The sequence below is a fragment of the Corapipo altera genome, unplaced genomic scaffold (genome assembly GCF_003945725.1).
Source record: "Corapipo altera isolate COAL_440 unplaced genomic scaffold, ASM394572v1 22b, whole genome shotgun sequence".
NCBI lineage: Eukaryota > Metazoa > Chordata > Aves > Passeriformes > Pipridae > Corapipo > Corapipo altera.
In genome coordinates this window covers 10,873,028-10,900,520 of record NW_020884876.1, presented here as the reverse complement: position 1 = coordinate 10,900,520, position 27,493 = coordinate 10,873,028, and the positions used below count along the sequence as shown (strand labels likewise).

The 27,493-nt window shown below is 39.9% G+C and overlaps 1 protein-coding gene across 1 annotated transcript in view; it reads right to left on the bottom strand.

Moving 5' to 3' along the window:
* VEGFC (vascular endothelial growth factor C) overlaps nucleotides 1-25,574 on the bottom strand; it is an 86,649-nt gene extending 61,075 nt beyond the window's left edge. Inside the window, exon 1 of the mRNA XM_027636256.1 lies at nucleotides 24,974-25,574. Within this exon, the coding sequence (XP_027492057.1) occupies nucleotides 24,974-25,117 (144 nt within the window). The 5' untranslated portion in view covers nucleotides 25,118-25,574. The remainder of the gene's footprint in view (nucleotides 1-24,973) is intronic.
* Nucleotides 25,575-27,493: the final 1,919 nt, after the last annotated feature.

The following is a 27,493-nucleotide window of genomic DNA, read 5'->3' as shown; positions in this document are numbered from 1 at the left end:
ATACATATCTCAAAATTACAATTGCTTGCAGAAAAAGGTCGAAATTAACAGTTTGCAGTTTGTGTAGCCAACACTACATATACAAAGATCAGAAGTATACTTCCACATGCTGTATATTTATGCTTTTTTTTTTTTTTGGAACTGGAATTCTAAGCATATACCACAGTTGTTATTCAATGCCTGCATATCCAAAGTAGGCCTTCAAATCAGTAGTGAGACACCTGAATTAAGAAATTAGCCTGGCATTGTCTTCACTGTACCTACATTGCATCGTACATTCAATCACAGCATTTATTTCCAGTTCAAACACAAAATGTGAGAGTGGTTTGTGACAATGCATGACTTAATAGCAAATTAGCTACCTAGTGAAGATACTAACAGGTGAAGCACTAATAGTGAAGTGGCTGTTGCAACACAGGATAAAATGGATAAAATCCTACCAAAAAACTTCATGCAGACTTTCCCAGAGATCCATCCTGCCACAGCTACATGCCTAGAAATACCTCGTCAGTTATCTTAAACAGGGGTTCAAGCACAGGCGTCTTCTGATAAATTCAAAATACTGCTTTCTAACCTTCTCTTCCCACTGTGATCCTTAACCAAACAGTGGGGTGTTGGAAATGACAGAAGCAAAACAAAAAGAGTTTCTTTGGTCTTTACTTTCTGTAGCAATTATTATGGCTTTACATACACATTGAGCAATACAGTAGTTTTGGGTTTTGTGGTTTTTTTGTTTGGTTTTATTTTCCCTAAACGAGAAGAGAATTACAGCAACTCTCACTACCATGACCTGTCCTCCAAAATTAGCTTCTTGCACTTCAAATCTCTGGCTGGTGCTCATTGCTTTCCAAATGGAATTAGTCTGACCTGGTCTGCCCTCTGCACATGGCACTTCAGTTGCATTCACAGGCTGGGAAGGGGACTCAATGGCTCAGAGGAGCACTTCTTGAGCAAAAGTGTTTTATATGAAGTGCTACAGGTTTTCTAAGTAGAGCCTCTTAGTAAGAGAATGAAAGAAGGACAAATGCCCACAGAAGAACTTCCATGACACAGCTACTGTGGCCTGAAATTTCAAAGTAGCTCTAATTTACTTGGCAGGCTGCTTCACAGCACTCACCTTACAGGGGCTTAAGGCTGATCATCACCCTGCACCCACCTACGCTATCTCTGTGTTTATCAGAAGATGAAATTAAAAATCCATTCTAATAGTTTTCTTCTGACCTATAATAGAAAACATTCGATGTACACCAAAGATGTATCTAACACATCTTTATTACATGCCATGCAAAACAGCACTCCATTTGGGTACATTTATAGGGACAGTAAAATAAGCTGGAGTTGCATGTTCTGTCTAATCATGCTCAGTACCCTAAGACATTTCACCATATTTAACTGTGTTTGCCTATCAGTTTGAAAAAATAGTGTGTCCTAGCACCTTTTGCACACATGCAGTTATTTGGGGCTCACAAAAGGGGGTCACCCAATAGAATCTCCCCAGCAAGCTGCTCACTGTGGCACACTCTAAAAGCATTTCACAGAGGTTGAGTGTGAAAGCATTTCACAAGCTTGAGTGTTGTGCAAGGTGCAACAGGTGCTTCTATCTAAAAACCACACTTAGCAGAGGGGCGTCAGTGACCACTCTTGATCTGTGGTCTGGTATCCAGAAAGATCCCCTAGGAAAAGGGGATCTATTATCCCAGCACAGTTCTATCAGAAGTTCAAAACCACCCAACGAGTCTTACTAGGTACTCAGTTGTTAAGCTGTCTCACTTCACACCAGGCTGCTACTCAGTATCTCAGAGCCGAGAGGTCTGAGGACATGGATGTCCCTGGTGTTGTGCTGGCTCACAGGATCTGGCCCTTAGCAGCTTGACACCCTTTTCCCCCACTTTGCTGCCATTGAAGGATCAGACCCTTGATCTTTTATCTAAAAATATAAGAGTAAAGACTTTAGATTTGTACTGGGGATGTTGGCTACATAGTTTGTTTATTTCTACGTGTGGATCTGCTTAAGTCTGCAGACTTGGACAAAAACATGGATTGCGTTCTGTTTTCACATAAGTGCAAGCCCAGAGTACCTACTGACTTAATAATTTATTTGGGATATAAAACTGAGCAAATAAGAGAACATAAGCCAAAATAACTCTTAGGTTTATAGACTTCTTTTATTTATGATTTTTAAATTTAATAAATCAGAACAGCCACATATTTTGATATACAAAGTGTATTCCAGGTTGTTTAGCATGCTCAGTCCAGGAAAAGTGGTGTATTTATATTTAATTATGGAATAAATTATCTTTGTTCCCTAAATATACTGCTTGAAAGATTATTTTTTTTCCTGTTAGCAATACTGCCAAATCTTATTTTCATCTTCAAAAAGAATTTTTACTGTTTTACTTAAAACTCCTGGAGGCAATCACAATTCAGACTCTCACATATGCTTCTATACAAAACACAGCAATAACAAAAAACTCTAAAAAATTTGGTATTTCTTCCAGAGCCAGAAAAGTAATTTGGACTGAGATGCCCACAATTACTGACTGGATTTGGCTCACTAAAATAATTCCTTCTGCACGTAGCCACAGCTTCCTCCATCCAGTGCTCTTTTTCAGATGCTTCTAGATGTAAATAAGGGCAAGCTGGGGCTGCATGAATTACTCACACATCTTGCTCCCTGTCATAACATTTATGGAAAGATCACAGCTTTTCTCTTTTCACTTAACTAGAAACAGGCATGTCATGATGATACTAGTTTACTGATATATGATAGATGAATGTCTGCTCACATAAAAGCAGCATGCATGCTGGTAAGAGGACGATTTAGGACATGAAGGATGTGTAAGAGGCAGCACACAATTTCCAACCATGTGATGAGATATATAACCATTACAATGAAGAAAGACACCCATATGTTACTTCCCACTGATTAGCATGATAGGGATGAAATCACGTTTGGATACATCACTTGACTAAAACAGAATGCTGTTATCAGTTGTTTTGACAAAAAATAACTACATTTTGGTCTTGTATCATCATACCTCATTAATTGCCCATTTTCTCTCACAACACACACTAATTAGATCACCCCACCTCAAAATGCAAAGAGGATCTGACAAACAGACAGTAAAAGACAAGAAGAAAAAACCACAATGCCAAATTGTTTCTCTATGAGAGCTGTAAAATAAAAATAATATCATGAATGGCAATACACAAGTAATTATGCACTATTTATTACAAAACCAGAACTGTTTGAAATCTAAGGAAGCAATCAAATTATAGAGAAAGGAGATTGGAGAGTTTCATCTCCCTGTCAAGAGTCAATTACATGATGCAACTCAAACTCATTGCAATGGCAGACTGTGGATGTAACAGTTATAAACAGCCATAACAAAGGAATTCAGCAAACATGGATGGGTGAGTATATAACTGGATAATAAACTTGGTGGCCTAGTTATCCTGGCTCAGTCCTGATCTGCTACCTGATGGAAGCTAAAGGATATTCAGACACAATCCTTCAGTATTCACAACACGATCAGATGAAATACTAACCCACATGGACTTTCCAAAGGTATTTCCAATGCTTTTTGGTACTTGTCATCATACCAAAGAGGATTTTGGCATGCCATACTATATGTGCTGGTACAAAGGTATGCTGCTTGGAGAGCCAGGTGCACCAAAGGGAGTCTACTTCAATCTCCTGTACGTAATGGTCATTTTCATTTATGCATCTCAACACTGAATTGAATGTCTTGGAAACAAAGGCTCCTAACTAAGAGCAGCTAGACTTGAGGATGAGAATATATGTTAAAGTCACCATTTCCCTTGACAGTTTTTTTGAAAGATTAGTCACTCTCACAGTTCCGAAGGGAAAAAAACACACCAATGTCTTCTACTTCAGCTTTATGCCTTCTGCCATGTTACATTTTCTCTTTTCCAAAGATTTCTACATGGTTTTCCCAGTCATCTTTTGATCTACAACTCCTTAAGCTCTTACTAGAAGCTATTTCCATCTCACTATTATTATGGATATCTTTCCCCCAGCCCAGTTTTTCAGTTACAGATTCATCTGTAGACATTGGAGGCAGTAAGTTCAGTAGCTGTCTTACTAGTGCCACACACAGAAGAGGGAAGGAGGGTATGTCTCTGCTACAAGTCACTGTTCTCACCTTCCACATGCGTGAGGTTCTTATGATCCTGTCTCAGTGACAACACTCTAATGAAGGAGGACATAGAAATGTATTTAGAAATGTATTTTAACTCTTTTTTCTAGTACTATTTCACATTATTTAGGCTTCTATGTAACAAGTATATTCAATCTTAAATACTAAAACACAAATCACAGTTTTATTTTAAGTACCATGAGTTTAAAGTTTCATTATTTTGCTATGCTGGAGATTTTGAACATTTGGGAGTGCTGGCATTTTACTACAGCAGGTAAAAAAAATGTGATGTAGCAAATAAAAATGACATAGGAAGCACTTTTGCAGCAGTAATGTATGTTTGTTTATTGCTCTCTGTATCTTTATAGGTTGTTTTTTTACAGACCAAATAAAACTCTTGCAATTTATTAGTGAGGCCATTCCCTTTTTTTCAAACTAACATGGTAGGATAGTTGAAACATTCTATAGCTTCCAGGCATTCAAGAAGACATTTTCTCTAATACTTTGTTTCTGTCAACGCACATTAGCAATCATAAATATGAGGCCTGACAGGGTCAGGATTAGCAAGCTGAAAAATCAAGGTACTCCCCTGAATTTGAAGTAAGGGTTTTAATTGATTCATTTTTGCTTTCTTTTCTAATGAAGTTAAACATCCTTTTGCCATAAAAACATGAATGGGAAATATAGGGAACTGCATTCAGCGTTTCTCATTTGTCATATTTTCTATGAAACTATCACTTGCAGTGCTGAGGCAAAGAACTGTACTACAACTACAAATCATCTGGGTTTTATTGTAATCATGGCCTACCAAAAGCAACTTTTTTTCTACTTAAAGCAGAGAGATGCATTACACTTCACAATTTGGGGCAAATACAAGATAAAAATAAGGTAACTATGAAACACTTCTGACTCAGATGAAATGAGTAAGTGTAAGACAGGTGACTAGGGTCTCACTTCCACACTCAGAATAAAACTATTAAAGAAGAATAAAGATGAAGGGAGGAAGCAGAAGCAGGAGTGAAAGAGACACCAGATTTGGCATCTGAGCTAGCAGAGCACAGGCAATTGTTTCATTGGCACTGCTACAAAGGCCTCTGAGTATATCTAAAGGTATATTTGTGGACAGTCACATCTAGTTATGAAGCAAGTTACAGTCATGCATGTAATTCAATTCATGCAGATCAGGGAATAAAAACCTCAAAACTACTTCAAGGTATCTTATTAATACAATAAAGGTTATTAAGTCCATTACTTCTGTCTCATGCATATCTTTATCACCCTTTACACTATGAAATTATATAGAACTCAATATGATATTTTAAATGAAAGCAGGGAAAGTTAGTTCAACTCAACCTTCTACTCATCCACATCAGATAGAGTGCACACCACGATCCGTCTGTATGGTGAGTCAGGTAGCTAACAATTACAAAACCTTCTCTAAACAAAGACACAATTTTGGCTTGAAAATATGTTTAATTCTAAATAAAAACAGTTCTCCTGATAATGCACATTTGCTGCATTCTACTACACTGAGATTTCAATCGTATACTTACATATGTGTTTACAGATTTAAAATCTTATGTTAATGAAGTATTAATGAGCATAAGAAGCGAATATCCTGGAGTCTTAATGTCCTTAATGTCCTACCTAGGTAGAACATTCTCACCAAGACTGTAACAAGTATAACCACTAGCTCCTGAAAAACGGCTTAAGCTGCAACGAGTCTCTCATCACCATTTATTAGAATCAGTGTCCTACTTTCAATTGGGATAGAGGTAATTTCTTCTGAGTAGCAGGCACAGGGCTGTGTTTTGGATTTAGTATGAGAATGAAGTTGAAAACACATTGATGTTTTAGTTGTTGTTGGGCAGTACTTACCCTAAGTCTAGGACTTTCTGGTTTCCCATGCTCTGCCAGTGAGCAGATGTACAAGAAGCTGGGAGGGAGCTCAGCCAGGACAGCTGACCTGAACTGGCCAAAGGGATATTCTGTACAAGAAAACATTAAAATCAGTATACAAACTGGGAGGAGTTGGCTGGGAAGGGCCAATTGCTGTTCAAGGATGGGCTGGTTATCAGGCAGCAGGTGGTGAGCAATTGTAGATCTCTCTCCCTCTCTCTGCCCATCCCCTCTCTTTCTCTTTCCCTCTCCCCTTTTCATTACAATCATTGCTGTTATTATAATTATTATCTCTTATTTTAGTTCAATTATTAAACTGTTCTTATCTTATCAGTAGTGAGTGGCTGGGTGGTACTTAGTTGGCAGCTGGTGTTAAACCACAACAGTTGGCAGGAAAGTTTTAGGCATTGTGTAAAAATAGGCAGTTTTCAGACTATTTTAATTTTAAATTTGTTTTCCCTTAGATTCTGTATTTTCTATATTGCAACTGATCTATGGGAAACCAAACCATAAAATTAGAAGTGATTATTTATCGGCAAAAATTTGAGCAGTTTTACTCCAGCTGTAGAATAATTGTTAGCTGATGGTTTTAAGTACACATTTAAACATGTATTAATATTTTCAAGTTATTTAAAGTATCTATGTGTACATATAGATATAGACACATTTTGTAAATGTGCATGTGTATGTCTGTGTGTATCCACATATGAGAGTGGAAACAGCGTAATTATATTCTATAGTTATACCTAAATTAAGCAACAGCATCTGGATACAGAACAATACCTTAAAGTAAAACTCTATGACCTCAGGAAATTCCATACTAAAATTATCTCTCCTTTAATTCCACTGTATTAGCACTGAATGGCAATCAAGACAACAGCTGGTGCTGGGTATCAGATGCATTAATCTATAGATCAACAGTTTATTTTTAAAAAAATTAGAATATACTTTAGACTTTCTCAGCATAGAGTATGCTATATAGTGTTCCTACTAACCTTAGTTTCTGCATATATGTTGTTGGAGCTGTAGGAATAATGGGACAGCAGTTCCCACCCCTTCACTGCTGCTTTTCTTTATCCCTTCCACCTTGTCCTTCAGCTACATGCTATATATAACTCAGCACCAACCCATGGGATATAACCATTAAGCAAAGCTTCAGTACTGCAGCAATCTTTCAAGCTTGATCTGAGGACAAAAACTTCACTTACTTTAGAAAAATCCCTCAACAATTTCAACAAAGAGGCTGTGGAAAACACCAAACGCAAATAAAAAGAGTTGCTGTAGTTACACAGGATAAATGTGCAAGTGCACACTTATTTCATTTAATGTCCCCTCAATCAGCATGCCCACTTAAACATCATAACTTTTGAAAACTGACATTTCTGAATAAACCTTGAAACTGTGCTTGATGAGGCCATGCCACGTATTCCTCATAGCTGCTGGTCTCTGTCTTTTAGCTACAACAGGAGCCCAGACAGCATGAGTCAGTTTCTTAAACTTTAAGTCAGTTAAGGTGAGATAAAGCCAAGTAATAATCACAGATGTTTTCCAAAGAATTACTGCCTCCTTAAGGCATTCTCTGCTCCAAGGCTATTTTTCCATAGGACATTGCAAAAAGAAAAGAAAACAGGTCCTCACAGCTAACAGTACCACCATGTTCTAAGTTATTGATCAACAAATATCCTAGACTATCATTAAATAAAATAAAAAAAAAAAAATCAAACCACTCACATTCACTCTTTCTATTCCCAATTGCTTATTCCTGCCCTCACACTAGTTCCTGTCTCCCACGTAGACACAAGCACACATGAAGCCAAGAAGTAAACCAGACTAAAAAAAATCAGTTCAACTGTGTACTCCTTAGCCCTGACACCTTCCCCCCAAGCAAGCTGTCATTCAGATCATGTTCCTCACTCAGTTCCCCAAAAACTCCTACTGGCACTAAGAAGGGACAGTGCAGGTGGCAAATAAGAAAGTGGGCAATGGGAATACCATTTGAGCTACTGGCAACAAACTATGCAGGTTCAAGCAATTAACTTCAACTGGAACTGCTCCAGTTTTTCCACTTGTAAGACCTTGTTTCTAGCTGGTTATTCAAAGGTTTTGACCAACTTGAACCTGAAGCTTGATTTTCCACTGAGGAACTGTCCTAATGCCTGTTTCTTGTCCACATTAAAACAGTGCAGCCTCCTCACTGACGATTTGCAGCACCTTAAATTGACAGGGAAGTACATGGAGACATGAGAAAAGAAAAAATGGAGGGTGCCTCAGGAGCATATTTTTAACATCTTCATCAAAATTTACCCTACAAATAAGCAGGACAGCTTATGAAGTTCCAGTAGGCTTTGGCAGATTGCTCTGCTAAAACACAAAATGGTTTAAGGAACAATCAGTACATGTTCCCTGCAGCTGCTGAACAAGACTTGCTGTGCAGGTATAGCTCTGGTCTGCAGCAGGTTATGAAGTGACAGAAGTGAGGTTTTTCTTTTGTGTGCTCTCAGTGATTCCACAGCAGACAGCTAAAAAGAAGAAACTTGAGCATAAAGGAACAGAAAGCAGAAAAAGCCTCAGTCTGCCCTAAGAATAAAATGGGAAAAAGAAAAGACACAGAGAGGGAACAGAGCTGAAACCCAGATCTCAGAGAAGAGCATGGGAGAAGCAGGAAAAGAAAGCCATGTTCTGAAGCTAGTGAAGGAGATGAGGGACAGAGAGACACACTGAAGAGGGACCTGGGTTGGCACTGAATTGGCTATGCGGAAGCAAAAAGTAAAAGGAATCAAAGAGCAGTGATAGCCTGGTGCAGCTTCACTGCCATTTATTCACACGAGAAAGGGCAATTAAAATTAGGACAATAGGTACAAAGAGGGAAAGGGAGAGATCAGATGATTTCACAGTTTGAGAAAAGGAGAAGCAAAGTGTAGAGAAAGCAGCAAGAAACTGGAGATAGATTTAAAATACAGGAATTGCTCAAGAACACAGGTGAAAGGCAGTAGGCTAAAGGTACAGCCTGCTGTCCCACTTGGCTATTTTAGTATTTACACAAAGCAGTCTTGAATGGGCAAAAAACACCCAAAGGTTTTAAGACATGCGTTTCTGTCTCTTCAGTTGGATCAGTTTCCATATGAATTCACAATCCTCAAATAAGGTTCAGCATGGCTAACACGTGCTGCAGTAAGGGAGGCAGCTGGAGGTACTTAGGCTTCCCACCTCCCCATAGGCATCCCAATTAAGACAGAGGTTAAAGAGGATGGAGCTGACTGGGATGTGGGATGACAGCAAGGAGTCAATAAAGAAAAAGGCAGCAGTCCCAATACTTTGGGAAAATGGTCACATAGGCTCATGCCTATTGAAAGCTGTCCTCTAGACTCACACAATAAAGTTGCAGGTATTTTTGTTTATCTATTCAAAGGCTCTAAACATCAAGCAACTCCAGAGAGTATCAGAAGAACATTAAAAAAAAAAAAAAGTTTTTAACAGTAGCATTGTGCAATTTCTGAATGCTTGATTTTTACTGAAGTAGCAAGCTGTAATGTATATATTCATATACTATACACATTTATGTTTGCAGTGGCCGTCAACAGTACTAGATTTATCTTGGATGTAGGCTAACATATCATTTATGCTGAACAACAGCAAGACATTGATGATTACACATCTTCGTATCGTAGCAAGAGAAAGACTTCCAGACACCAAACTTGTGTCACTGAAAGTCCAAGTACAAAGCAGAAGATAAACAATATTTGTTTATATGTCCTTCTAGTAGTTTAATAAGGATCACAATCACTTTAATTACAGTACTTCTACAGAAAAAAATTTGGACAACTACCTTCACTCAACATAAACACAAATAACCCACCAATGGACACTCTTACAAATTGTCAGTGCAAGTTTAGCTGCTCATGAACTACATGGATTTTGTTGCAAAAATTAACCTGTTTACAAATACATCGTTAACCAGATCACCCTCTCGCTACACAGAACACACCCACAGTATTATCTAATCACAAAGAAAGTTGAGTTGGAGCTTAATGGTTGACCCTGAGGCATATTCTGCAGGAAGCTTAGGTGACTACTAAAGTCAGCAATGTGGTCCAGTATTACCAGCCCTTCACTTCAATATTGCTGAATCTTATGTGCATGTAAGAAGAGAAAAAAATAAAAAAACAAAACTAGTTTGGTTAATAAGATCCTCATTACTTACAAAGAGTAAATGAAAAAGACAATTTTATTTTTATCTGTTCACACTGGTAGTCATGGTCTATGAGGATATGTTTGTGAACCACTGTAACCAGGTACGTGACTACTCTTACCTAATTTTGCTATACAGTAAAACAAGATCAGCCACTAGAAGTTATTTACCTGGAGGATCATAAGTAAACTGTTGCAAACTCCCTATAAATCCAACATAAATCCATACTTCTACCAAAAGTAGTACCCTTATCTTACCTCCCCTTACCAGCTTTTCCAATACATGTTGAAGGAGGAGTAAGGGGAATAGGGACAGGCTCCTGGCTGGAGCACCCCTTCTGTCAAATTAAGTACAATATTATTTACCATAACCCAGATGCAATGCACTAACTATATATATTATATATATATAGTATATACATAACTGTATATACTATATATGCTACCTTCTTCAACTACTAGGGCTGGATCCAGAGAGGTATGATTACGTCTTTCTATCAGCACTGCTTACAGCAGCATAATTATACTGGAAAATTAATGTATTTCAGACAACTCAAGTAAAAACACTGTAATTTCAGTAAGAAGAAAAAAATTAATTAAAAAAATTGTCCTCCCCAACTACAGCTCTGTCAGAGTGCCTTTGAAGAGCATTGTAGAAACTTCTCACACTGTTGTAATCTTTACTGAGTACAATCAAAGAGGTTGTGGGGTTTTCTTCTTTGTTTGTTTTCTTTCAGTGTCCCAGAAGACTTTGAAGCCAATACTGCCATCCAGCTAAAGCATTAACATATGAGAGTATCAGGATGCTGGTTGCAAAATAATTCTGATTTTATGAAAGGACATAGGAAAATTGGTAAGCAGTGGATTAGAACAGTTCTGTATGAAATTCAGCCACTTTAATGATTACCGAATGTTTATAGATTCCATTTTTCTTTCAAGATTGCTACTCAGGTATCAGTGCAAGTTTTATTAGATAAAAAATTAATTTCACATTCCACTACACAAAGTAAGACTTTGCATTTACTTTAGATTCTTCAATACTGCACTAAGTCAAAGTGAAAGGGAAATTCCCATTCTAATTAAACCAATTAGCTAATGAGCACAGCCTGCTCAGCTCAGAATAAGCTTTGTTTTTAATAATTTCCTCATTAGGCAGTTTGGAGGTTAAAAAAAAAATATACAGTGATTATAAAAATTTAAGTCTTTACAAGAGCATGTGTTAAATAGTCTAAGGAGCTTTATGACAATGCATGCAACAGTGATTTTTTAGGAATTCATAGTGCATATCATTTATGGGAGGAAAAATAAAATCAAAGCTAACTCCAGTTTTCACAATTGCAATAAAGAATATGCAGAACAATAGCAGAAATCAATATGTTGGCACAAATATGAAACAAATATTTAGAATTAAAAAATGTTATGATTACCCAGAATTCAATTTTATTCAATATATCACTTGTTAGAAAATATCTCTAGAATAACTATAAGGATTTAAACAAATATGCCTCAATGGGACCCTTTGTAAGATGCATAGATTCCTCTAATAGAGCAGCGTATGATACTTCTCTAGTGAGGCAGGGGAAATATGTCCCAATAACACAAAGAAGAATAACCAATGCAAGGAAAAAAAAAAAATCCAAACCCTAGATGACTTAATCTTCTTCAGAAGACTACAGATATTTCTAAGGGGGTGACATTCGATGTCTGCTAAAGCTTACATTATATAGCACTTATCTGAAGTGTTTTTGTTAATTGCCTTATCTTCTCCCTCCTCCTGGAAGTGGAGAAAAAGGAATTAAGGAAGATTTGTGACCCAACTGTTTAGGACCCAACTCCACCACCTTTCTCCAGCTGTTCCTGTACTTTTCTATGGAGTAGGCATCAAGGGAAAGAGAGGATCTCCTGGTTTGCCCCTTTACTCAGCACTGCACTACTGAACATCAAGTGGTATTTGGAATTTCCTACAAACAAATCCATATTATGGGTTCCAGCCACCATAAACAGTTCAAAAGAGCTACAGATTCTAATTCTGACCTAGAGGGAAAAGATCACCCCAAGCTGGCAAAACCTCAGGCAGACAGCAACTGAAGAGACCCCATGCATGTAATAAAGGTCTAAAGATGAAAATAAAATCAGTCTCTTGACGAAAGGGGTGGGGAAAATCTGACATTGGATGTAGTCACTCAGACTGGCCAAAATATAAAAACAATCAGATTTGTATTTGATTGAAATATAGTATGAATAATATTTAAATAAATAAATGACACATTCATGCTGCTTCTTTAGTTTGGTCTTCAAAAATTTTGGGACGTATACCTCAGATCTCCAAATAAACTGCATATTTTTTCCCAAGTGCTGAAAATAATTTTTGTGCCTGTATAACACACAAGATTCAAAAAAGAGACAAGTAGAGAATATTAACTGTAGAATGAGTCTTCACAGATATTGCAGGTCGACAAAACCAAAGAAGCACCACTGCACCCAAACCAGCACCATCCTGGTACAAAGTAGCTCAGAATTTAACTGCTCACGGCACCTTCAGTATGAAAATAGACAAATAAATGGACAAGATGTCCATAAATAGATACTGAAGAGAAGAGACAGTGGCATGCCTTCTTATATCCTCAGTCCAGCAACTGGAGATGTTAGGAGGGTATGAATGGAGCAAACAGCAGAAACTGACTAAGCCCAAATATTCTCCTTACTCAGTAGCACATGCTGCTGACACTGACAGAGGCCAAACACTTGCCTAGGCAGACCACTAGTTCTAGTTTGCCCCAGTGGGGTTTTTCTTATATTCTTATGCTCTAGGCTAGGATTGATGTGTATCTAAACATTTGCAAGCATGGGTAGGTTTCCGATAAATTTGCTTGGTCATATGCACCTAGTTAATGCACAAAACTAAGTCCTCACAAATCTTGCCTGACAGTAGCATCAATTTGTTAACAGGTATAAACAGCCTCTGAAAGATTGCTGGCATAGTTCACAGATCACTTTGAGACCACATCTCATTTTTAAAGAAAAATCATTGAGGACATTAAATATAGAGCTCATAGTTTTTAACTCAGAAGATGGCTAGTCCCATTAAATCTCACACTGTGCACATGTGGTAGGCAGAAAAACACATTAAAAGCATAATGAACACATAGGTTTAAATCACAGATGTTTAAATAATCATCATCTTGAAATAGGCCCCTAAGAACAGCTTTTATGTGCATTTTGAGGAAGTGGCAATAACTATGAAATGCCTTCCCTCATCCTGTTCTTCAGTACAAATACAGGTAGTTCTTTAAAGGAGGCATTTGAACCGTACTCATGTCTGACATGTTACAAAATACTCTCAAATCAAGACACACTTTAAAAACAGATATACAAGTGGAATTGCTAGGAAAGAGAACAAAACATCATTGTGTCCGTACACACATCTGTGGTGTCCCACATCTGGAATCCTGTTTTCACTCCTGGCTTTCCCCCTCTCCTTGTTCTGCAGTCTTAAAAGAGAATTAAGAAAGGTATGAATTCAGGTGATCAAAGGTAAGGAACAGTTTCATTTCAAAGAGCAGGTTATATAAGTGAAAGATTTTTAGCCTGAAAAAGAACAATGGAGAGGGGAACTCAATAAAACGGCAAGTGGCATGGACAGCATTGCTCCCTGCCTTGTCCAGAAGAAGGACTGGGGAAGTGTCATACTTAATTAGCAGGTGTCAGGCTCAAGAAGTAAGAGGAATTTTTTTTTTACTGTTTTGGGACTTGTTTGGTTATTTTAAAGTTTACTATTATGTATAGTAAACAGAACATCCACTTGATCATACAGAAAGGTGTTGATGTCAAAAACTTCTGGGGGCTCCATGAGCACCTAGATCAAAAGTAAGAGAAAAGTCAATTGAAAGCTATTACAAAAAGCAAAATAACATGCACACACACCACCCAACATTTAAGGTAAGTAAGTTCACAAAGTTGCTGCCAACAGTCTGCCAGCATGTAGTGACACTTTCAATTTCTTTGCTCAGAAGGAGGTTGTCAAGTAGATCCTGTAATTTGGCAGGGCCTTGCATGGTAAGGGCATAAATAAAAAGAGAAGAAGGCCAGCCAAAAAAAATAACTAAGAAGTACTAGAAGAGCCAGAAGAGTGGTTGTAGCCAGGTGCATGTTGCCATGGTTGCCCTTTCACTAGGACAGACATGAGTCTGGGGATCCTGTAAATGCCTGCTGTTGGGTTCTCTAACTGAAGTCCCCAGCTGGCCCAGGAACAAGCAGCAGGTACATGTTGACACACCAGGGTTTCAGGATTTTTCCTGAAAGTGGTCTGTGGGATGCAAAGATGAAGAAACAAGGCAAGCAGAGTAGAAATCTCCCAAGACATTCCATGGGGTGGTTTGAGGACAAATCAGCAGGATGTTGCACAACAATCCCCCTGCAGGTGATCAAGTAGGGCAGCTCATATGACAGAAGATAAAAAGAAACTTTGGGGGAACAGGATTCAGTGGGTATTCTGTCTTCTTGCAAGAATAGACATGCCTATGGCCAAAGGGCAGCCTTCACCTGAAGAGAGTTTCAGGGGGAAGGTGTTACAGATTACTTCTCATCATGAGGTTTCCAACATCACTCTCCAAGTCATCCTCCGCCACACTAGTAGAGCACAGGGTGCACGTTTAGTGGCTGTGCAGCATGGGCTCTCCAACGAGATTGCCCATGTTGGGTACTGCTGAAAATGGCATATAGGGCTAATCAGTCATTTTGCCTGACCAGGCATAGACATTCTTCTACTCTTAAGTGACTTCAATAATCACTATATATAGCATAACCCAACTAATCATGTAGTAAAGCAGCAACTCAGGGGAGTTGCTCAGAGGCTCAAGGGAACAGAGATAATCCACCTGTCACATGAGATGAGGATTTGAAAATTTCACTAATTTTCTGAAACTGTTAGCTAAGATATTCAAAGTTTCATTACTACAAAGTGCCTTTTTATGATGTTAATCCAGATTAGTAGTGACTGTTCAATTTAGAGTTTGCCTAATTCTTTAGTTCTATCTGATACAACAGAACGACCTAATTCTTCCTTCCTTTGAAGTGTGGCCTTGCCCTCTGAAAATTCTTCATTGCTCCTTCCCCTACTTCCTATTTCAAAATCACAGTTCAATGTGCTTTTAGTGCCTTACAGCCCATCCACAGATATTTTAAAAAGGAAAGTACTTCAGAGTTCATCTACAGATCTTTACTGCTTTATTTGTTTTTAGTGATTTGATCAACTGCTGGCCTAAACACCTGGAGAAACAAACAAGCAAACAAACAAACATTAAAAAAAACCCTAAAAAACTCAGGGTTCTAATTAATCTTAGAGATCTTCATCATTTTCACAGCTGATAATCAGAGGGAAACAGGCAGCTCTTCTTTGGTAAGAAAATAAAAGCATTTTATCACACAACACTTCACAACTTTCAGTTGTACAGGCTCCATTACTCTGACGTGAGCACCATGCTCTTGGAGGGAACCATAGAGACCCCTTTATCAACCGGTTTGCCACTCTAAGGTGGTCTGATCTCAGAGTCCAGTTGTTAATCAAACTCACCTCCCTCAGCGTACACACATGGTGAATCCCCTCCTGAAAGGGGACAATCTCATTCGTCCAGTACTATTAACATGGCATTCCTGCCAGCTGAAACAAATTGCACTGAGGTAGCCAGGAGCTGCTCACCTGCTAGGCTCTGCTGACCCACAAGAGGAGCCAAGATCTTTCCAAACTATAAGTTCAAAAAAGTACATTTTTATATCTCAGGGTGTACCTGGGAACACAAGGCAGAAGGTACAAACTCAGCATCACTAACACTCCAGCAACCAAGGAGACTCTCGGAGAATTTGATTTTGAGCCTAGCCTCTTGGCTTCTGTTGCCCGGCAGTTTAGATGAAACCACCACGAAACTGTACAAAGGAGAGAGGTCAATAACCACTGCATTCAGTCTCATGTCAGTGGGACTTCTAGCAGCTGTTAAAGTTCTTTTGAAAGCTGTGCCCTGGGGCCTGCACAACAGGGTTCTTGATATTTTTAAATGAACCAACATTTTGCCCTTCTCTATCCAGCCAGAAGCACATCCAACTGTAAAGACAAAGTAATTGTACATATTATCTTCCTTCCTGGAAAAAAAACAGTTCTCCATATTTACTGAATCTACTGTGCTAACAAGACTGCCTCATTTTCTCCAAATTACAGAATACTTCAATATTAACATATAAAGGAGATAAAATTAAAAAATCCTTGCATCAAAGAAATATTGAAATCTTAACATGAATACTTTGACATTCATAAATCAAATGAAACAAAGTAAATGGTCAAATCTGTATTGCAGCAGCACTCTGCCCATTACGCAAGACAGGCTGGAAAGTGGGTGAAGAGGAAGTCCGAGGCTCTGTTTTCATTTGGAAACATCTGTCCCTAGGCAAGGGACAAATGACAGTAAGGCACCACCTCACAAGTTTATTTCTCATTTTCCTTTCACAATTAATTGCACTAGTAATCTAACCATAAATAGCAATTCTATAAAAATTATACAGTCTTCATCAAGACTCTTGGTACTATTAAAGGCAAATTATGTTTCTGTCAATTATGTCTGTGGCCAGTTACAAGCAGTTATCATTGTAATTATTGAAGTAATGTTATTTCTAAGAAGAAATAGGAGTGGTATATTCTAAGTAATAGACAGTGTGCAAATAAGCAGAGATTTTCTCCGCAGCAGTACACCAAATAATGAATGATCCTTTTAGGGGTACAAAATACAAACAATCTTTGACATCCAGTGAAACCTACATTCACAGTATTCCCCTGGTCTCCGACTCACAGCAGCCACAAAGCTGTCTCCTAGTCTGCAACACCTAGCAGTTGTTAGTCAATTAGAATGACAGGTCAAGACTGTGGTAAATTCTTAGAGCTCCAAAGGCAACATTTTCAAAGAAAAGAAAATACTAAAAAATTTAAAAAAACCCCTAAACCCACCCTCTCAGAATTACTTTCAAGACCTGTGGTAAGAAATGCTCTCCCTTTTTTTTTTTTTTTTTTTTTTTTTGGTTGTTGTTGTTGTATTTTGTTTTTTTGGTTTTTTTCTTAAGGAAAAAACAAAACTAAAGTTATTCAATCCAGTTTTTCTTTACAGTTTTCATCACTTCTCAGGCTTTCCTTATGTTTTAAATTCTTCAGTATTTTTTTCTTTTTCCATGTTAAGTTTCTTTAATATGTATATAGCACAGAACAAGACCACCTACATGGACAGTTCCCGGAGCTCAACTTGGTATGAATACTTTCAAGTACAGGTTACTATGAATTCAAGTCCACAGATTCTAGCCTTGGTTCATGGCAGCGTCCACTTGGGCTCACTCTGGGTCACAGATGGCCCAGAGAAAGGAACTCCTCCACACCTCCCTCACACTGCTTCCTCAGCAAGAACCCCTTCAGATCAGGAGTCAGTTGGCAGAGCAGGAACACGGATTCCACCATGTACAGGCAACACACCTCAAACAACACCTACCAGCTTTTCCTCACGTGACTGTGTACATGGATCCCACACTTGCAGGGTAAGGAGCATAAGCTGCCTATTCCAAAAAGGATGAACACCTCTTAAACTCAATAATTATAATCCAGGCCTTCTAAAATGAATGTTTGACCAGGAAGTAATAAATACTTCAACCACTAAAATTGGTGCTCTTTTTCTCTCTAATGAGACTGTTCCTTGAGCGGACTGTAGAGGTTACCAGCTGTAACAGTATCTCTCAATTTGAAACAAAAACACAAATGAAACAAACTAATCAACCTCCAAACATGTCATTGTCTACATAAACATGACTAAGTTGACAGCAGATAAAGGGTAAAGCTTCACTTGGCTAGTTTTTCTTTTGCCTCTAAATATTGTAACTGATGCAGCAAGTATATTCTGGCCAGCTGGAGCAGTCTACCACAAATGCATCTGTCCTGCTAAATTCAGCAGTTGAAGAATGTTGACGGACAACAACAGTAGTTTTGCTTTTTCTGAATGATCTCAAATAGAATATAGTATTTCAGTTGAAAGAGACCTACAGCAATCATCTAGTCCAACTGCCTGACCAGTTCAGGGCTGACCAAAAGCTTAAGCACACTATTAAGGGCATTGTCTGAATGTCTCCAAAATACTGACAGGCTCAGGCTTAACCATCTTTCTAGAAAGCCTGTTCTAGTGTTTGACTACCCTCTTGTAAAAGAAATGCTTCCTAACGTCCAATCTAAACTTCCCCTGGTGCAGTTTTAACCATTCCCATGCATCCAACCACTGGACCACAGGGAGAAGAGATCATCACCTCCTTCTCCACTTTCCCCCTCTCAGAAAGCTGTAAAGAGCAATGAGGTCTCCCTTCAGCCTCCTTCTCTCCAAGACACAGACAGAGTCCTCAGCTGCTCTTCATAGGACACTCCTTCCAGCCCTGTCACCAGCTTTGTTACGCTCCTCTGGATGCATGCAAGGATCTTCACATCCTTCTTGAATTGCGGGGCCCAGAACCACGCACAGCGCTCAAGGCGAGGCTGCACCAATGCTAAGTACAGCAGGAGAGCAGGATAAATACTGTTTCTGAAAATCTTTAGAAATACCAGAAAATTTCCCACATGCTTGTGGGGTGTTTGGAAGATGCTACAGGTCTCCCTTGGAGAAAAAAAATTAGGAAATAGCCAAATGTTGCATCTGTTCTCAGAAGCTATCCCTTCCATAAATTCCTCTCTTCTCCCTTTCTCAACAGAGCACAATTATTGAGTAAGGAAAGTCAGAGAATTAAACCATTTAACAGTGTAAAGGATTTTGTTACAGATGACATCTGATTCCTGAAATTACTTATTTGGTGCCACAAGCAGGTAGGAGTAACACAGGGGATGCCACACCTGTGACACCAGAGAGAAATATGCGTGTCATCTGCTCCCCAGCAGCCTCCTGGTGTCTTCTCAGAATTGTCCAATTCTTTGCCATTACATTCCCTTGTCCAGTATAAAAGGTCCTGCCTGATTCAATAAGGAACAGGCTGTAAAACACCTTCAACAGGTTTTAAGCCGCATCCTTGAGGTCAGGCTACTGGAAAACTGTCAGTGAGTAGGCGAAGCCATTATGTGAACAGTATGGAGTACTACAGAATTCAGGGTGATGGCAGTACTGGGTAATTAACATCATTAACTTTCCCAAGCAATCATTTTTCATTATAGTTAACCATAATTGGAATACCAAAAGTTTTCTGCAGAAGATGTATAGCCTTAGTAACTACATGTAGGATGGCTACATACTCGTCTATACTCAGTGAAGAGTACAATAGAGCCAAAATACACCAAGTATTACTATTTTTTTTCTTCAGTTATGAGAAGTTTTTCCTTGTGTTTTCTCCTCCTCTCCCTAAGAACACCATTCCTCTTGGTTACTTTGCTAAAAAGGAGCTTCTTACCATAACATTCACTCCCTCCACTGATAACTGCAGTCTCTAAATACTTGTAAGGACTTATAACTATCTTACAGCTGGCTTGTCTTAAGTCAGGAAACGTCAAAAGAGAAAACAAACTACTACAGAGCTAGACGGATTGATTTATGATGATTACAATGGAAGAACAGAAGAATAAATGTCTTATAGTTTTGCTATTTCCTAACTAACATCTGCAATACAATGAAGAGGGGGAAAAGAGTAACACAAATATTGTCACCAGAAGAACTTCTGGAGACAGATAAACACGAAAGAAGATAAACAAGTTGACAAACTGATATATAACAGGAATTCAAAGAATCTCCGACACTCTCCTAAGCTATCAATGTTTTAAATTAAAATTCCGGTGCAATTTAGGCAGTCATTAGTGTCTTTGAAGCAGATACACATTTACATGGAGGGGAACTTGGTATTCCATATCACTTGGAATAGAAGGTGAAATTAGAAAAAAAAAGTAATGAATATTTATAATAGGTAAGAAAAAAATGATATCTATCCTACTAACTATGCAAAATTCAATACCTTCCCAAAAAAACTCTTAAGAAACAACTTAAACTTCGAAAGAGCTTATGAATTTCAAGTAACAACCTTGCCTGGAATTTCTTATAAATCATTCTACAAACAGCTGTAGTACATTTTTTTTACATTAAACAGGATATTAAATTTGATAGGAAACTAGTGTGACTTCAGTTGGATTCCCTTTGTTCCAAGGATTTTGTTTTAATAAATCACTAACCACATTCAAAAAAGCAGCAGCTGAACACAAGGTTCTAGACAGACTTTCTATCCTGGATGCGGGGTATAAGTGGAAGAGGATTATTACCATCACCCTCAGCTACAACAGCCCAATGAATACATCCTGGTTTATTTTTACTAAAATAAGTGGACACACATCCTTGAAAAAACAGGCAAGAGTTTAAACACACACTGAACCTAAGTGAGCATAAAAATAATTTTTTGATGGGACGCTTCTGTATACCCCTAAACACTGCAGTTCAAGTGATCTCTAAAGCCTTTTTAGAATCTTTATAAGAGCATGGGACTGCTACTGACAAATAACTGAAGTCCCAAACAGGCACACAAGCATGCTTACACAAGATACCCAGGAATGCACATACTTACACTGAGAACTAAAAAGTGCCCTGAGCTCTTAGAGCTTAGTACTGTACTTTACTCACTTAAAAGGCTAGACCAAGGTTTACTATTCATGTTTGCAGAAGCATTGCTTAATTTTTATAATAGGTCCTATTACCAATGTTCATCCTGTTGAATGATACACATCATGCTCCTAAAAAAAACAATCTTTTTATGCGCACGTGTCTGAAAAGAGAGTGGCTACACACACATAAAAAGAAAATTTGCAACAGACTAAACAGAAGCAGCAGAAAAAAAAAAAAATTCTCTCTACACGCTCAATTTAACACTTAAGCAACAACCTAAGCACTGGGAGGTTTATGCTTGTTTTCAGAGCAGAAAGCCTAGCTTCATCTCTCACCAGTGCATGTAACATCACAACACAGAGTAAGGCACACTTCATAAACTTAGAGGTGGCCATAAACCTGATGGGTCTGAGATTATACCCTGGAGATACACTGACAGGAGGAAACCCTGGAAACTGACACTGCTTTTCCTCACACTCCCATTAACTAAAAATATTTAAACTCTGTTAGCCATCAACAAACAGCATTGTATGATTAGGTCAGATTTTAAATAATTTTAAAACAATAATAATAACAAGGTGTATCTCTGGTGAGGTAGCATCCAAGATAAATGCAGCTCACATAAGCGCATATATTTTCATTGCAAAAAAAGCAAATCATAGAATCACAGCACAGATTGTTCTGTACTTAATGTTGTCTGTGTAAAGAGGCCCCAATGAAATTTTCAGGGGTGTACTTTAGAACAGGCAAATATATTTCATTTGCTAGTCCCATTCTAATACAAAACAAAGAATCCTTGCATAAACATAGTTTTAAATCTCTTAAAACTAAATGGGAAAATTGACCAATATTGCTTTTGTATAGTCACATAATCCTAAAGGTTAGACTATGTAACAAAATGATGGTGCAGCTATGACAAATTCTTGCAACTGTGTGGCTTCATTTCAGTTATTCTTACTATAATAACCTAGTTTTGCTATTGTTATCTTATTGCCATTAATGAATTCTAGGTACATGCTACTGTTACACCTTCATTTCAATAACCTAAGAAGTTTATTTTATTTATTTTTAAATAATACTCTCAGAGGTAGACAGTATAGATTCACCCATCGTGGCCCATTCAAAATTACCTAAAGAACAACAGCCAGAGACAAAACACAGTGTAAAAGTTACTAAAACATTAATAGACAGTACAGGGAGATTAAGTTTCAAGTCACCAGTATGGCACCACAGCTCACCCTCTCCTTGCTGCAGCTGCTGCGAGCATCTCTGCGGCGGGTCCCTGCCAAACTGCGTGAAATCTGGGGGCAGGAGAGCTGATTCCCCGGGGCCCACCTTAAGTAGAGAGACAACTGAAGTACCAGGTTACGTTCCGCAGCAAGCCACGCAGGCGGAGAGAAGGGGCCAGGGCCGCCCTCCCTGCCCCGCCGGGGAGAGGCGGGGTGTGACTGTGAGGGGGTCGCCTCGTCGGGGCAACCCCTTATGCTGCAGGAAATCCGAAAAAGGTGATTTACGGGTAAGGTTCATTCCCATCCCACTGAGCTGACAGTTCAGCTGAAAAGTATTAATCTGGGCCCTGAAAGCTTGTTAAATAACGAACTTTACCCTTAGGCTGAAAAAAAACCCGGGGTGGGCGGGGTTGGGGGGGAAAGCAGTGTTGCACAAGCTTATCGGTGCCCACTTGCTGCAGAACATGTCCTTGCAAGAGCTGTGTATGAAGAACTACTACTGTTTATATCTGTAACGCTTTCAAGTTGCTGCAAATCTCTAGACAAGATTAATACATGAAAATTACCTGCTTAAAACCATGATATCCTTATTTTCTGCCCAGCTTTTTCTATGTTGGAGGACCCTCAACTTCATCCACACTTTTTAAAGTGTTTTTTAAAGCTAAAGTTCCTAATGTAGGAGTAGAGAGAAATAAAGATAATGTGTAAAAAGCTGACCCAAAGGACTGCATAACCTGCACTTAGGCATCGGCTTAACATGGAGTAACATGGCATATGGATGGAAAGTCAAAACAAAGGAAGCATAGCACCTATGAATTTCATTGAAGTTAACAAAGTTCATGCAGATACTTTGTACTGACAATACAATCATATTTTCCTTGAAACAATTATTTGCAGTTTACTTATTTAATCCTTTCATAATTACTTCAGATATTCATCTCAATATTCACTCATCACAGTAACAAACACATGCAGTACTCACTCAAACCGTTCCAGCAAAAGCAACAAAATCACAATTAAAGACTTCCAACATGACTAAATCTCTTTGGATCCAGAGTCTTTCTCTCTCTCTGCTTACTACTCACCAATAGTCAGGCACAAAAACGTTTTTCTATTAACGTAATCACTTAACACATGCTATCCCACTCACTTCCCAGTCTCTTGACCTTTCCTTCCTTTGGTATGCTGACAGTTCCTCTTTTTCCAGGGAGTACTTGCACTTCCACACAATGCAGGACAGTGGCAGCTCCCAAAGACTTCGAGGTTTCTTCCAGAAACAGAGTGACTGTCCACACCATGTGCATGGGATCTGAGGTGAATACCTTCACTATCAGCTGTTCTACCTCAGTAGTTTAAGTGTACAAAATATTCACTGTGCTCCAGTTTGGATTCTTTCTGTCTTTTGAGCATAAACTATTCTGAGGCTTTACAACTCAAATGCTAGTTCCACCCAGTAAATATCTGACTTACAGTCATGGGTTGTAAAGCATTGAGGTATCGTTACCTTCCACTAAGTTTTGGGGTTTTGTTGGTTTGGTTTTTTTTAAAACTTGTATAAATAGTCTAAGTGATGAGTGGCCAGCTGAATTGATTTTGTGTTCCTACTTTTGAATAACTTAAGTTTGAAAAACACTTGCTAAACATTTAAGCAATATGATCACAGATAGCGTATTAGCAGTGTTGCAATGTAAGCATTTGTCTATAATTAAAATACTTTAAGAGAGACTACAGTATAATCAATAACCTTTTCCATGCAGAATATTATCTGAAAAGTATGACTTCTGTGTACAACACATAATCTACAACAGTTTGAATACCTGTAATAAGTACAGCTAATGTACACTATCAAAACTTGACTGCCCATGTAGTGACAGTAAAATCTCACAAATGTTTAAGCAGTAAAACAAACAGCATGAGAATGGGGGAAGGGAGGAGGGAAGTCAGAATATTAGCTTAGCTTTTAATCCACACACTTCCCTCCCTGCCCCATGCTGAAATGAATAATGAATGAACTGGGTCATGATTGCTTTCAATAAGTATGTCAGAAACAACGAGACAAGGCTAAGAGCTGTAATATGCTCAGACCTCAGTGGTCCTCCTAACAATGCCACATGCTTATACAGCCACATGCTATGCATCTTTTTTATGCATCAGCATACCGGGAACTGCAAAACCACAAGCACCAAAGTACCCAAGGTACTTGAATTTTGTTACGAAACTTACTATGCAAACAAAAATTAACAAAGAATTTGTGTCTGGAATCCGAGAATTTAAGCGCAACTTTCATTGTGCGTCTGGGTAGAATTGAGATTTTCGAGTGTCACCTTACATCTCCCGTCAACTCTGCACGCAGCAGCAGCTCACCCAAAGCGTCAGTAACTCCAGCAGCCCAGCTGCTCCCCTGAGTGTTTCTCAGCCTTCCCTCCCGCGTTCCCCAGCCCAGGACCTCGCACCGAGACGCCCGCGGGGCGCGCCCTCCCTGCCAGGGCCGGCAGCAGCCGTAGCCCGCGGGCCACTGTCCCGTCCCAGCTCTGCTATCAAAGGCAGGGCCGGGATCGCTCCCGCCGGGCAGCCCCTGCACCGCGGCAGCACCGCAGCCCGTGGGCTGCCTCTGCCCATCAGGTGTTTCGCATCTCTTTGTAAATGCAGCTGTTCCCCACGCAGCCTTGGACTCCAGCAACCCTGAAAATCCAGACACTTTAAAAAAAATTCTTCCCTCACTTTTAAGGAACCCCGCCACTTCAAAAGGCTTCTCACAGATCTTTTCCTTGGAGCGATTTCCAAGCCGTTCCTTCAAGGGGACTCGCAGCCACATGCCTAGAGGAGCGACCTGGCATCTAGAGCGGGGGCACGGTCTTACCTTTGGCTCTCCCGCGTCGGGCTCCTCCTCATAGTACCCCTGGCCGGATTCGTAGGCGGCGGCGGCGGCTGGCTGCCGGGGTCCCAGGAGCACGGCGCCGGCAGCGAGGCAGCAGCCCAGGGAGAGCACCTCCAACAAGTGCATGGTGCAGGGCGGAGCGGGGCCGCGGGGCAGCCGGAGGAATGCAGGCAAAATTATGAGGCTCCTTCTCTTCCTCTTCCCCCCTTCTCTCGCTGTCCTTCTCCCCCCTCCCTCCCCTCGCAATATCCAAGGCAGTAAAATCCGTGGGATGGAGAAGATGCGGTAGCAGAAGCTCCTAGACGCCTTCAGGAGAGTTCCCAACTTTCTCAGCCGCTTCGCAAATTCTCACCAAAGTTATCCAGAGTTTGCCAGGTGAAAAACCCACCAGGAAACCGGACATCCGAGGCTGCGCTCACTCAGGAGCAGGGGAGGTGGAAAGCGCAGAGAGGAGGAGGAGGGAGGGGAAGGAGGGAGAGAGCCAGCGAGCAGCAGAGCGAGACCGGTCGCACCGGGGGAGTTCCCTTGTCTGGGGCCGGGGGCTCCGGGCCGAGGGGCTCTGGCGCTCCCGCCGCTGTGCCGGACGCCTGTCACCGGCGGCGCGCCCGGGGGGTGCGCGGCGCCTGGGGCTGCGCGGCGGCGGCGGGGGCTGCGCATGGCGAAAGCGCCCTCTGCCTGCGCCTCTGTGCGCTGAGAGGGGCCGGCCGCCTTCCTCCTCCTCCTCCTCCACCTCTTCCTCCTGCTGCTGCTACTGCCGCGGCGGCGCCGCCTGCCGCTGGCGCCCTGTGGAGCGGAGCGGAGCAGAGCGCACCGCGGGCAAGGGGCCGCCCGGAGTGCGCTGCGGCGCTGCCGGGGAGGGGAGGAGAGCAGAGCGGGCCCGGCCCCGCAGAGCTGGGTTCGTCCCGGCTTCGACGAGATGAAGCCCCTTGTAGGTCCAAGCCCAGAGGGGAGAGCAACGTGACCAGCTCATTTCATTTGGCTCCGAAACCAAGAGCTGAAGTTGGGCACAACGTGCACAGAGGAATCATGCAAGGCAATTTCTGTGAATCCTAATCAGTTACTTGCTGAGCAGTGTTGGCAGCTTCACTAAAGAGAGTATGCAGCTATTTTTGGCCTGAGAAAAAAAGATTTTTTCATATTAGAAAGAGTACTATAATTATTTGTAACCTTCCTATCAATGACATCTTGGAGCTGTCTTCGAAGAGAAGTAACACCCCATTCAGAGTCCTAAATAAAATCGAGTACAGATACTGTGTTCCAGTTACACTGTGATTAAAAGTTGGTTTTTAAAAATGAACATTGCAATCAAAGAAACACACTACAGCCTGCTCAGATCTCAGCTATGCAAAAGGAAAAAGTTATTCTCTATACTATTATTTTTTGCTTGATGTGATCAGCATTATTGAACCTTGTGTAAATATTTAGAAAGCTTTTCAATTGTTTTCTGCATCACTTGAGTACATCTTTTGGTAACAAGACTGTATGGGAACCAACTGTGGGAGCAGATCCCTGACTGCCTTGATTGGATGCTGGCAGTCTCCTCATGTTACACTGCTCTTATTCTTCGGGAATCCCATTATGTAACTATTCTGGGAGCAACATTCTGGGAGTTATACATAAAGGTGTCTCTAGTAGGCCTTTAGGTACCTCCTGTTCTTTTTTATTTATTTCTTATAATTTCCAAGACAGTATTTCAGCTTGCTGCTACACAGATAAATTATTTTGGTGCTAGAAAGTAATCACTTCATTTGCAATCAGAATGAAATCTGAAGTTTAAATAGATCTGCATTTTGAGAGTTTGTATAGTTATTAGAAAATTATTGAAGAACTAACATTTTTTAAACACATTACAACAGAGTAAAGCAATGAAATAAAGACACAGTAGATTTTAAGCAGAACAGTTATGAAGATAGAAAATAGTGTACATAAATTAAAAGGCCCATTGTTCTTCATGGGACCCTTACAGCACTTGAGATCAAAGGAGAGGATTAAAGCCTAGAGAGACCATAAGATGCAAACCCCATCTAAATTGAACTACAACATTACTGATTTGAGTTTAAACATGTTAAAATCTCTCAAAAACATCACAGGCTGATGTAGAAAGGAGGTTCTCTTGCAGCATGTAAATAAAACCTGCCTGAAAAATCATGCACGGATAATATTATTTCAGTAACTGAGTGCAAGGAGCCTTCCCGAAACTAAATCACAAAACAGGATGGAACATACCACTCCTGCTGTGCCATCATAATATCAACTGTCTTCATTATTTACTTCCCCCATTCCCCAGCACTTTCATTCTCCCACCCTCCCGCATTCATAGAACATCCATCATGGGATCAAACGTTTTTATGTAATAGAGCATTTCTACCAAGTGGCCCGTATAGCAAGTTTAACATGTATAATTGAAAGCCAGTAATCATAGTAATAGTGGCTCAAGTCACAGTCTAATCAAAAGATTTAAAAAATAAAGTGGTTGAAGTCTGTAATACTTTATAGGTTCAG